The sequence below is a fragment of the Eschrichtius robustus genome, chromosome X (assembly GCF_028021215.1).
Source record: "Eschrichtius robustus isolate mEscRob2 chromosome X, mEscRob2.pri, whole genome shotgun sequence".
Taxonomy (NCBI): Eukaryota; Metazoa; Chordata; class Mammalia; order Artiodactyla; family Eschrichtiidae; genus Eschrichtius; species Eschrichtius robustus.
Window position 1 is genome coordinate 134,936,227 of NC_090845.1, and position 12,209 is coordinate 134,948,435.

The following is a 12,209-nucleotide window of genomic DNA, read 5'->3' on the forward strand; positions in this document are numbered from 1 at the left end:
AGCCCTGGCCATCCCGCAGACAGCTTAAACGCGCCACCATCCCCCGAGGAGGGACTGTCAGCAGGCCCCCCACCCGGGGGGCAGGCTGTGGGTCTCCAGGCCCCTCAGTGGGCAGGTGGCAGCAGGTGGACGCATTCCAGGCACTGGCCACAGAGTCCACCCCATCCCAACTCCAGCCTCAGGTGTCTGCGCCTGTCCTGCCCTACCTCCCTGGGTGGGCCCTGCCATGGCTCCCGCTTGCCATTGGTGCGCAGGGGCGATCCCAGCCACTCAGGCTCCTCTGCATCCCTGCTCAGAGCCTCCCTCACCTCTGTGCCCAGTGCCACAACCGTGCTTTTCCGCCCTCTGCACACAGCTCTGATGTCCCTCCCGCGGCCGCACAGCCACCCTGCTCCTCCCCTGGGCGGCGGCCAGCCTCGCCCCCTGGATGTAGGGAAGTGCCTTAAAGCCAGCCAAGGCTCAAGCTTTCAGGCCTCCTCTCCCAACTGGGCAGCTGGAAACATGCTGGCCATGCCCCCCTTCTGGAAGCACTTTCTGGGCCACCATGAGCCCAGATTCAGATCACAGTTGCTTCTCAGCCACAGCCCAGTAAAAAAAAAGCATGAGCTCAGGAAGGGAGAGGAAGAGGAGCAGGCAGGGGCCAGTGGCCAGCTCCCCAACACCCAGACCAAGGGCTCCACCCAGCCTCCAGCCCCGCCTCCCGAGCATGCAGGGAGCAGGCAGAGCAGGGGCAGTCACTGATCTGTAGGAAAGGGTCACGGTCCCCACTGCTACTGCCCCTGGGCTGGCCTGCGGCCAGTCCCTGGAGACTCTTCTTCTAGAAGCTGCTCAAGTGGAAAAGGGTCAGAGCCAGGCCCAGAGAAGTCCAGCCCCAGTGGGGGGGATAGAGGTGGTCCCCCCCGGGCACCGCCTTCTCCCCTCGGCCCACCAGGCACCCCTCCCGCCGACTCACCCAGAGCCTCCTGCCTGCTCCCCGTACCAGTCGGCCAGGAGGAGACAGTCCTGTCTCCCGTCCTTTCCGAACCCCGCCTGCTGGACGGGCCCCCATGGGAGAATGGCCCCAGAGCCAGGCTGAGCTTAAACAGGAGGCTCCGTCCCCGCCCCGGACTCCACATCACACCCAGGCAGCCATGAGGCACGCTAGGCGGCAGCGGGGGAAAAGATGCCACCCTGGATGGGGGGAAACAGGACCCTGACGACAGCCCTGAGGACAGAGGCCACGGGACAGACCAGGCCTGAGCCTGAGGCCTGCCCGGGCAGGGGTCAGGAGGGAGCGAGACTGGGGCGCCATCCCTGCCAGGGCTTCTGGGGCGGGGGGGAACAGGCAGATGGCACCAGGAAAAGGACCACCGAGACCCCGTCCTGCTGGGGGCAAACGGCTTGGGACCTGGCCCCACTGAGCAAATCCCCCAGAGGACACCGCGGCCGCTAGGAGACAGGGAAGTGCGAGGCCTGGGCCTCAGCCAGGTTCACACGCAGGGTGTCCAGCCCGGGCCACCCACCCAGAGCCAGCAGGGGTGGTGGCCCAGCTCCAACAGGCCCCACGCCCACGCCCGAGCCCTGCTCACCAGCAGGTGCCAGGAGCAGAGACGAGGTCCCAGCCACACGCCTTCCCCCAGGCTGGCCCCATCTCACCTACTAAGTCTGGGGAGGGGGTGGCTGATCGCCCCAGTTGGCAGCAGCCCCGCATCCTGCAGGTCCTGTCTGGCCTGAGTCCAGGCAGGGCAGGGGGATGGTGGAGCTGACCACCCACACCCCACAGCCAGCCTCCACCCCTGCTCTGGCCACACCTCTGCACCCGACCCTCCCTGTTGCCCGCTCCCCCAGGAGGATGGGAGGGACCCGGCTGAGGAAAGGGGAGCACCGGCCCCTCAGGATGGGACTGCCACCCACCCGACAGTGAGGGAGCCCCAGCACTTCAACAAGGGAGACATTAGTCTGGAGACCCTTGGGATTCCCATGCAGGCCCCCAGCACGGGCGGCCTCACCCAACTCCAGGGCACAGGGCCACGGCGCTCCAGGGCAGCCACCTCCACACCCCCCAGGAACCCCGATGAAGCCAGTGATGGGAGTGTGTGTGTGTGTGTGTGTGTGTGTGTCTGGAAGGTCCCCACAAGCCCAGCGAGGCCGCAGCCAGGGGAGCAGGACTGAGGACAGCGCTAAACAATGGGCAGGGCTGGGGGACTGCCCTTGGGTCGGCGCACCTACTGAGGACGGGCCAGGTACAGACGCCCATGCTCAGCGGGGGGGGGGGGCACCCAGGTCCTCGGGCGGGCAGAGAGGGTGAGGGCCAAGGATGAGCACTGCAGGGGGGTAGCGGCTGGGTGGGGACAGGGCCTGGCTGCTGCCCTGATTATGCCCATCCACAGAGCGGGCTGCTAGGAAGAGCTCCCCCGGGCAAGGCAGGACCCGCGCCCACGCAGTGCCCTGGGCCCCCGTGGGCAGGCCGCCTCAGAGGGAAGACTGCAGGGAAGCCGGGCCCGCCTTGTCGTTCCTTCTGCCCAGGGCTGAGGGACTGGAAGGTGGCTCTACTTAGGGGGACAGTCAGATGGCCCAGGAGTGTGGGGCTGCAGCGGGCCCGAGCATCTCCCGGAGCCCCAGGACCCTGCGGCCCCCCATCCGGGCCGGAGGGTGTCCCTGGCAGCCACCACCACAGCCAGGAGGCCGGGCCCAGCAAGCACGGCCTCGGCCTTGGCCTCTGCTCATGGGACGGAGACAGAGAGCCCGGCTCTCCTGACACCCACGGTCCTGGGGTTCAAGAAGTGCATGGCGGCCTTGGACGGGGCCGGGGAGCTGTCGCCAAGGGCCCCGGCGTTGCCCAGCAGCGAGAGCCAACAGGAAAGGCACTCACCGCCCACAGAACCTGCGTGACAAATTCAGAGCCACCAAGCGTGTCATCAGGGAGTCACGTCTGAGTCCCAGCCAAGAAGGATGCGGCGGGCACCTCTCCCTTGGCCACAGTGGGAGCTCCTTCCTGGGACCAAAGGGACACTCGGCTGCCACCCCGGGCTGGCGCCTGCCACTGCTGAGCCATCACAACCCAGCCCGGGGCTACCTGGCATGGTCACTGAGGACAAGGGGCTCGCCAGCCTGCACCCTCACAATGGGGCCCACCCCTCTCTGCTCCCTGCCCCTACCCACTTCCCAGCTGCACGGTGGGAGGCTGGTGGGGTGGGGAGGGGAGCGGGGAGAGGAGGGCCTGCACCTATGGGCACAGAGAGGCCACCCCAGCCTCAGGCAAGGTAGCTGCCCCCGCCCCCACCCCACTGGGAAGGAGAGGGGGTGGGGACCTTGGAGGTCGGAGAGCACTGGGGCCCAGGCCTGGGTGCGCACTTGCATGGCCCTGGCAGTGGATGGGCTGCTGTGATGAGAAAGCGCTTCCGGCCCCCGCGCCCACGGCAGCGCAACTAGCCAGGACTCCCACCAGAGCTGCAAACTCCTGGGCAGGGGGCACGCACCGCTGGCTTTGTGGGCCACGCTGGGGTCCAGTCACATGTTCTTTCTTTCCTCTGGCTCTTTTTTTTTTTAACTTTTGTTTTTAAAATTTTATTTATTTTTGGCTGAGGTGGGTCTTCGTCGCTGCGGGCAGGCTTTCTCTAGTTGCGCTGCGCCGGCTTCTCATTGCGGTGGCTTCTCTCGTTGCGGAGCACGGGCTCTAGGTGCGCGGGCTTCAGTAGTTCAGGCTCGCGGGCTCAGCAGTTGTGGCTTGCAGGCTCAGTAGTTGTGGCTCGCAGGCTCAGTAGTTGTGGCTCGCGGGCTCTAGAGCGCAGGCTCAGTAGCTGTGGCGCATGGGCATTGTTGCTCCGCGGCATGTGGGATCTTCCTGGACCAGGGCTCGAACCCGTGTCCCCGGCCTTGGCAGGCGGATTCTTAACCACTGCGCCACCAGGGAAGTCCCTCTTTCTCTGGCTTTTTGTGTGTTTTGTCTGCGACCGTTGAAAGGTGAAAAGCCACTCTCTGCCCTTACAAACACAGGCCTTGCCTGTCTCAGTCCCGGGCTGGAACCTGCCACCCCCGCTCAGACAAAGGACGCATTCCCAAGGGGCCTGTGCGGACCAGGAGTCCTGCACCCAGATTCAGGAGCGAGGACACTCCTTGGAGCCTTCTCATCCGCCATGAACGCGAACAAGCTACGCCCTAGCAGGTACCGTCCCTTCCTCCGCTGTTCCTGGGTTGACCCGTGTGAGCCATAAAAATACAGCAGAGGTGAGGGGGTGTCACTTCGAGCTGAAGTTCTTAGAGAAACACTGCGGCCTTGGCCTTGATCTCGGGGCTGCTCTGTCCTAGGTCGTGGGCTCTGGCGAAGCCCCGCCCTGAGCCGCCCTAGGGAGAGGCCCGGGGGAGGGGGAGGCCCGAGGCCCGGCCACAGCCACGCAGGCCATCTTGGAAGCAGAGCTGCCCCCGCCCACCCCCACACCCTAGGCAGACCAGGGGGCTGTGGCCCCAGCGGAGGCCTCGACTGAAGCCTGTGATGGACCCCAAGCCAGAAGCCCCCAGCCAAGCCTTCTAGAATCCTGTCCTTCACACACGCAGGAGAGTACGACGGTTGGCTGCGTTAAGGTGCTACGATTGGGGTAATCTGTTATGCAGCAACGGGTAACTAATACACGATGATTTTAAATGGAGAAGACCACTCCAAGTCAGTCTGAAGCAAACAAACCGACAAGAAGCCCCAGGAGCCACTAGGAGAAGCCTGGAAAGTCTGATGATACAAACACTAAAATCGTATGCCTGGCCAAACACAAACCCCAAACCACAAAGTCAAGACACAAGTGACAAAGCGGGGCAAAAAAACAGTAGCAAGACGCGACTCAGGGCTCATATCGTTAACGCATAGAGAGCTTGAACCAGTCAACAAGGAAAGCCCAACGACGCAAAGGAAAAGGGGGTGCAGGAGGGGGCCGCGGAAAATGCAAGCCAAAGGCTACCCCCCCCCATCTGATCCCACAGCCAGAACGTGCTCGGGTGTTGGGGTCCCAGAGCTGCTGGTTCCGGGCACACATGGGGGCTGGTGACTGGCACTGCATTTGCTCTGCGGCTCCAACTAGAAGGCGGGCCATCCTGGAGCCGAACAAAGAGCAGCCACCGCAAGGACTGGCCAGAACGGTGGGTGGTGGCGCTGGGCGTTGAGCAGGTCTGGGCAGCGTCACCCAGGAGCTGGGAGACCCTCTTGGTGAGGAACGTTTGGCAGGAAAGGCGGCGGCGGCGGCTGGAGAGGGCTGGCCACGCCCACAGACCAGACAACTGTCAGGGCAGTTCCCGGGCAGACAACCCCCTTTCTGGCCTCCACGCTCCCCCAAATCCACACTCTTGGTCTCAGGGCCCGTGTTCCTTTCCCATCTCTGAGCTAGGCGGTCAGGTCTTTTTCCTCTGCCTCATCAGAGAGTTCTTCCCATCCCCACGCCCAGGCCTCCGCCCCTCCCTCCTAAGTGTCCAGATGTTATCAGCCCCAGTCCGGGAACTGCTGAGCACGTGTACGAACCTGACACCTGATCCTGCCGGGGCGGGTGGGGGGGGGAGGAAGGGGGAGCGGGGCGCTGTGGACCACATCCTCAGGCAGGGAAGGGTGAAGGCTGCTCAACGGCAAGCCCCAGATCTCGCGAGAGCCAGCACCCTCCTGGCGCTTCCCAGGCCCGTGGGGACCCTGCAGAGGAGCCAGTGTGGGGTAGGGCAGGGGGCACACACCTAGGAGTCTCAGGCCTCTAGAGCAGTGCTTCTCACAGCGGGGTCCCTGGGCCAGCAGCAGCAGCACCCCCCAGGATTGCTGGACTAGCAAATTCGCAGGCCCCGCCCCAGGTGTGCAAGATCGGAGCCTCTGGGGTGGGGCCCTGCAACCCAGGTTTGAACGCGCCCTCCAGGGGTTCTTACGCGCCTCTCAGCGTGAGAACCACCACCGGGATGGACGGTTCCTGATCGCACCCTCTTCTAGAGAAGCCATGAGCTTTCTCTCTCTGCGGGGCTCACCTTGACCTCCCAGGTGAGAGGCAGGCAGGCAGGCACTGATGGCCGATGGCTGCAACCACAGGTTGTCCTGGAGGACAGGCGCGCTTGGGCAGGACTCCTTCCCAGCAGGCCACACCTGTCAAGTGACATGGGGAAGACTTTGTTACTTCGTGCCGTCCCCCCCTCCAGCAGCATGGACAGACACCCCTGGCAGACACCAAGTTTCCGGGCACGGCCGCAGCTCTGCCCACCTCTCCCTGGATACCACGTGTGTGTGGAGCGGGGAGGAGCCGTGCTTCACAGGGAACCGTCCGAATCACACTCAGGGGCGCTGGAACACAGTGGGCCAGGCAAGGGGGTGGGGTGGCGGGAGGGTGGAAGCTCTCAGGAGCGCGGAGCCAAGGCCGCCCTCAGAGGCCAGGACTGGGGCGGGGGGGCCGCAGACGGAGTGACCGTGCCCTTTGCCATCCCGGTGGGGTCGCCGCCCTCCTTTCCCCCCCTCACCAGGCCCCTGGGGACCCCCAACACACTGTCCCTGGCCATCTCGAGCGCCAGACGCCCTCAGGACAGTGCGGGGAATCCTGCCGGGAGCGGCGGGAGGGGCGCCCGACGGAGCCCCCGAGGTCTCCAGGGGCCTGGACTCGATGGAGGCGTCTCCTCGGCCTCTCCCCGGGAGAGGGCGTAGGCTCCCGGGGACTCGGGGAACGGGGACTCTGGCCAGGCCCAGGAACCAGAGGGGCGGGGGGCGGAGTCCGGGGAAGGTGGGCGGTGACCACAAGGCCGGGGCGCCGTCCCGGCGCGTCGAGCCCCGCCCTGACCGCCACCGCGCCGGCCTCCTCACGTCCCTTCAGCGCGCCCACCGGAAGCCGCGGAGCACCGCCTTCCTGCCCACCCCTTCCGGCTGGCTTCGCCAATGACCAAGCTCGACTCGTGACGAGGCCCGCCCCCAGAAAGCCCGGCCCCTCTGGTGTGACGGGCACCTCCGTTGCCCAATCAAAAGAAGCCCCCCTTGCGCGCTCCTCTCGGCTCTGCCCCCGCGCGGTTTTTCCGCGGCCGCCGGCTGGGCCGGCTGCGGCCTCTAGGTGTCCCCACCAGGAGAGCGGGGACTGTCCGTGCAGAGTCGCGCGAGTGGTCCGATGTGTACACTCTAAGCCCTGCTTGTGTGCTTTTGGTGTGAACTTGTATTCTGAAGGAATTAAGTTCACAGGAAGTTACACGGAAACGTCCAAGAGGCCGGAGCACCTCCCGCAGTTCCCCCAGCGTCAGCCTGTTGCCCAGCTAGTGGGACCGCACACCAGGAAAGGGCATTGGTGCCAGCGGAGAGCTGCTCCGGGTTTTATCCCCGTTTGTGTGTGTGTGTGTGTGTGTGTGTGTGTGTGTGTGTGTGGACTCAGGTGACCACCACTGCCATCAGTATCCAGCCCGTCCCCTCACAAGGACCCCTCCTGTAGACCTTTCATAGCCACAGCCCCCTCCCTCCTCCTCCTCCTCCCAACCCATGGCAACCGGATTCTATTCTCAGCTCTGTAATTTTGTCATTTGAAGACATTACATAAGGACTTCCCTGGCGGTCCAGTGGTTAGGAGTCCCCGCTCTCACTGCCAAGGGCGGGGGTTCCATCCCTGCTCCGGGCCGGAGCTAGGATCCCGCGAGCCACCAGGGCTTTTTTTCACTCACACACTGCTCTTGAGATCCATCATCCATCGGAATGGTTGCAGGTATCAATAGTTAGTTGTTCCTTTGTATCGCTAGCTGTCGTCCTCGGTGTGGATCGGCCACAGTTTGTTCGGGCCTTCACCCACTGAGGGACATGTTGCCGATTCCCACTTTTAGGCTTCTACAAATAAATCTGCTATGAACGTTCGTGTACAGGTTTTCCTGTGGTCAGAAGTTTCCATTTCTTTGGCATGCCTGCCCAACAGTGCAACTGCTGGGTTCGAAGGAGGTGGAAGTTTAGCCTTGGAAGAAACTGCCAATTTGCATTCCACGGTGGCTGGACCATTTTACACGTTAGCAACCCGCATATTTTTAAAGCACATAACTGAAAATTTTTACAAAACATTATCTTAAGCAAGACTGTTAACAGTTCTGTTTCTCACTGCTAACTATGTTCTTGTATGCAATCCGCAGCATAGTTACTCACACAGTTTTAAAAAACACAAACCCTGTACATTCAATTGTGATTTTCTTTTAACTAGCAATAATATAGCTTCGAAATTCTTCCATGTCAGTACAGAAACATCTAGCTCATTCCTTCTCCTCTGGCCACGCGGTATTTGATAGAGTACACGTCCTATAATTTACATAACAAATCCCCAACTGATGAACTTTTCCCTTTTCCCTTCTTCTTCTTCGTCTTCTCCTTTTTCTTTGTTTTTGCTACCTGCTCTGAACATGTGTCAGTGTCACCCTAGAATAATTACGTCTAAGTGGACCTGCCAGGTCAAAACCTATGGGCATTTACAGTTTCAATGGACACTACATAATTGCCTCCCCAAAAGACCCTGCTTGTCATACACTAGGGCTGTTAGTCCTTTGTTCCATATGTTGTAAATATTTTCCCTCAGTCTGTCTCTTGTCTTGAAAGACTAGGCTAGTTGGTTTGGGCTGTCAAGAAGCTATACAATTTTATATGACCAAATTTATTAAACTCTCAGTTGATGATTTCTGGGTTTTGTATCTTGGGCACAAAGGCCTCCTCCCACGTGTGAGGAGAGTGATGCGACTGCCGGGGGCGGGGCGGGGGGGATTTCTGAGTCCCCACAGCAAATTCCTCGTTGACCCTGGCTGGCGGGTCGGCCTGCCGACCCATCACTGTGTGTGTGTGTGTGTATGTGTGTGCGTGTGTGTGGGTGCGCGCGCGCGCACGTGCGCGGGGGCAGATTGGGGGGAAGGTGGTGTTTGTCACATGACCCCACGCTATGTAGACCGGGGCTGGGGGCAGTGCCTCTCAGACACCCAGCCCCTGCCCTCCAGGGGTGCCAGTCCAGTTGCGGAGAAGACAAGCAAATGTGTAACGAGAAGAGTTTAGCTATATTATTTAAATGCATAGGTGGCCCGCAGGGGAGCGAGGGAGATCCATGGGGGAAACCACAAGTGGAATCAGTGGGGTGGCTGGGGCCGAGGCTGGGGCTGGGAGAGGAGCTGCGGGCGGGCTTTCCGAGGGGCTCAGAGTTAATGGGCCGCAGAAGGTGAGAGAGCGGAACTGAGAATCCGCCTGAAACCAGCGCTCTTGAAAGGTCACCTGCACAGTGAAAAGGAAGGACAGGGCTGTAAGAAGAAGTGGGTCCATCCCAGCATGGGTCTGAGTGAGCAGGAGAGGAGCCCCCTGGCCCCATCATCCACAAGCTGGGGCTGCCTCCCCTCCCCACTGCCGCAGACAGAGGCGCTTCAGAGAACCGCAGGCTGAGAGGGAGAGGACGCCCACCGCCCCCCATCGTGGTAGTACTGCTGGGCTCCCCGAAGAGCAGTCGCTCCCTGGACGGGGACACCTCACCCCTGGCTTCCCCCTCGGGACTCCCAGAGGCCCAGCCGAAGATGGGTCTGCCATCTCAAATTGAAGACACCGCCCACCCTCATGGAACATCGGAAGACTGGCCCTGTCAACGTCCCGTCCCCAGGGCATCCCGGTCAGAGGCCAGATAATATAGTTTTCGGTGAGGGCTGCGAGTGTCTGCTCCGTGCCTGGACTCGTCCATCCCACCCTCGCGGTGGCCCTAGGAAGTTGGGAGCGTGTCCTCCCCATTCTCCAGATGAGCAATGAGGACAGCACGACACAGAAGGGTTGAGTAGCTTGTTCTGAATCACTAGCTAGCAGGTGGCCGAGGCGAGGTGTGGATCAAGGACACTGGCCTCCAAGCCTGACCTCCTTTTGCGGGCCAGGCGCTGCACCTGGATCGCTCCCTCGCAGGGAGGCTCTTGGGCCGTGGTGCGTGTGGCACATCAGCTTGCCCTGAAGGCATCGGAGGTGAGTCCTGGTGACTATCCCCGCCCCGGCCTTGGGCCAGCCCATAAAGGAAGGAGGGTGAGAAAGAGAAACGCCTTCTACTCTTGGGCTTAATCAGGGGGGCCTTTGAAATACAGACTGACATTACCTTTGGATTCTCCTGAGATCAGAGAGCAGTTCTCATGGGTATTTACAAATCGTCTGCATTATTGTGACAGAAGGCTACTCCAACTCCCCAAGTCTTCAACAGCCTCCGAGACACAAAACAAAGATACCAAGGAAGGAATCACAAAGATAAGACTAATTTTAAAAGCCCAGGCCGATTTGAAAAAGAACTTTAGAAGTTAAAAACAAAGCCACAGTCATTGAAATAAAAATCTCAACAGATGAATCAAACCACAGATCGGATGCCACCGAAGAAGGAACCAGTGACCTGGAAGATAGGTGGTGCCTCGGAAATCCCCTCCTGCCCCTCCTGCCCCTCCTGCCCCTCCTGCCCCTCCTGCCCCTCCTGCCCCGTTGCCCCTCTTAGCCGGTGCTGTTGCTCTCTCCTTCCCTGAGAGACTGCAGCAGCCCCTCCTCAGAGATCCAGCCTCTGTTCTTCAAGGCCCCTCATCCTGGCTTCTAGGCTGCAGATGACGTTAACCCCCTCCCTTTTTCCCAGGCTCTGGGGGTGGGGGGCAGCTTCTTCCTGTACTATCTCTGTTCATCCAGCCCTCCGATCCCCGAGTAACCAAGTGGGGCTCGAGGCACCCATGACCTGCGGGGGCCTCACCATTCATCAAGCTCTCCCCTGTGGTTGACTGGGAGGAAGGGCCAAGTGCAGCAAGTGCCCAGGGGAGCCGGACCGGCTGCTGCCCTGAACTGTCGTGGAGGGGACGCTGGGGAATCAAGGCTGTGCTGTGGGGTGACTCCAGAGTGTCCCCGGGAGGGCACAGAGAAAAAACTGACAAGGTCAGATTCCTTACCTCTCAGCTCAAGGCACAGTATGACAGCCAGAGCACTTCCATGGCAGCCCTAAAAATTCTCTTCCTCCTGTACCTGCAGGGCTGAGGGTGCTGGAAATCAAACACTACAAACACAAACAAAACCTGCATCATTGTGCAGAATCCCAAGGTCACCTGAATTCCCAGCCTCTCCATGTTTCTCGTGTGAAAGGTACGGCACTGGGTGGAGGAGTGGGACCTGAAACCTAGAATCGGGACATCTGGTTGCCCTCAGTGGGGGTTGACAGTCGGGAAGCCCGCAGTCCCCTTGAGCCTCCCTTGCGGGTGGAAGTAGCCTGCCCTCCCGTGTCTGGCAGGCTGGCGTTCTCTCCCTTGGGGACTGTGTCATCACCTCACCTGGCGCAGATGCCTTGCAAGGGGACACCCACTGTCCTCCACACCCTCTGCCACCACACCCTGTTGCCATTAGACCCGTAACTGGGGCCCAATCACAGCATGATCCAGGGGGACAGACCAAAGCCTGACCCTAGAGGAAACAGCTCATACGTCAATAAATATTTTCCATAAGGATATAAAAAAAATATTTTCCGGACTTCACCGATACCTACCAACTGAACTGTATTTGAACATTTGTGGTAGTAGGTTCTCAGGGTGTGCGACTCAGTAGGGGAGGTGGGCCGCTCGATGGGGTGGATTAACTGATAGTGTATTTACTAGAGGTTCCAGATTAAAAGTATTAGGACAGGGACTTCCCTGGTGGCACAGTGGTTAAGAATCTGCCTGCCTAGGGACTCCCCTGGTGGCGCAGTGGTTAAGAATCCGCCTGCCAATGCAGGGGACACGGGTTCGAGCCCTGGTTCGGGAAGATCCCACAGGCCGCGGAGCAACTAAGCCCGTGCGCCACAACTACTGAGCCTGCGCTCTAGAGCCCGCGAGCCACAACTACTGAGCCCGCGGGCCACAACTACCGAAGCCCGTGCACCTAGAGCCCGTGCTCCACAACAAGAGAAGCCACCGCAATGAGAGGCCCGTGCACCGCAACGAAGAGCAGCCCCCGCTCGCCGTAACTAGAGAAAGCCCGCACGCGGCTACGAAGACCCAATGCAGCCGAAAATAAATAAATAAATAAATTTAAAAATAAAAAAAGTATTAGGACATGCAGCTGGTGTGTAGTCTAGCACTCGCATGCTTGGCTTGGACCTACTACTGACCTGCATTTCATGGGTTTTGATGCCAGAAATGCCCTGACAGGAGGTGCAGGACAGAATCCATAAGCTTAGGGAGAGAGGAATTTGAGAGTAGATTCATCATATCCAGCCTGAACACTCCACCCCGCAACTGTGTTCCAGGGATAGGTCCAGAAGCAGCTCTTT

General features: G+C 60.6%; 1 protein-coding gene across 1 annotated transcript; it reads right to left on the reverse strand.

Annotated features, from left to right (window-relative positions):
* Nucleotides 1-3,453: 3,453 nt before the first annotated feature.
* Nucleotides 3,454-7,755, reverse strand: LOC137756484 (uncharacterized). Its single transcript, XM_068532723.1, has 5 exons — nucleotides 7,742-7,755; nucleotides 6,448-6,788; nucleotides 6,195-6,274; nucleotides 5,965-6,079; nucleotides 3,454-5,219 (listed from the first exon to the last, which is right to left on the reverse strand). The coding sequence occupies exons 1-5, from the start codon at nucleotides 7,753-7,755 to the stop codon at nucleotides 4,852-4,854; spliced, it is 918 nt and encodes a 305-aa protein (XP_068388824.1). The 3' UTR covers nucleotides 3,454-4,851.
* Between the last annotated feature and the right edge of the window lie 4,454 nt (nucleotides 7,756-12,209).

Excerpts from the sequence above, each read along its gene's own strand:
- LOC137756484 (XM_068532723.1), bottom strand. Across the intron at positions 6,080-6,194 it reads CACGTGGTATCCAGGGAGAG|GTGTGGCCTGCTGGGAAGGA; the intron begins GTGGGCAGAGCT and ends GTCACTTGACAG. Across the intron at positions 5,220-5,964 it reads CTCTCACCTGGGAGGTCAAG|CCCTCTCCAGCCGCCGCCGC; the intron begins GTGAGCCCCGCA and ends GGGCGTGGCCAG.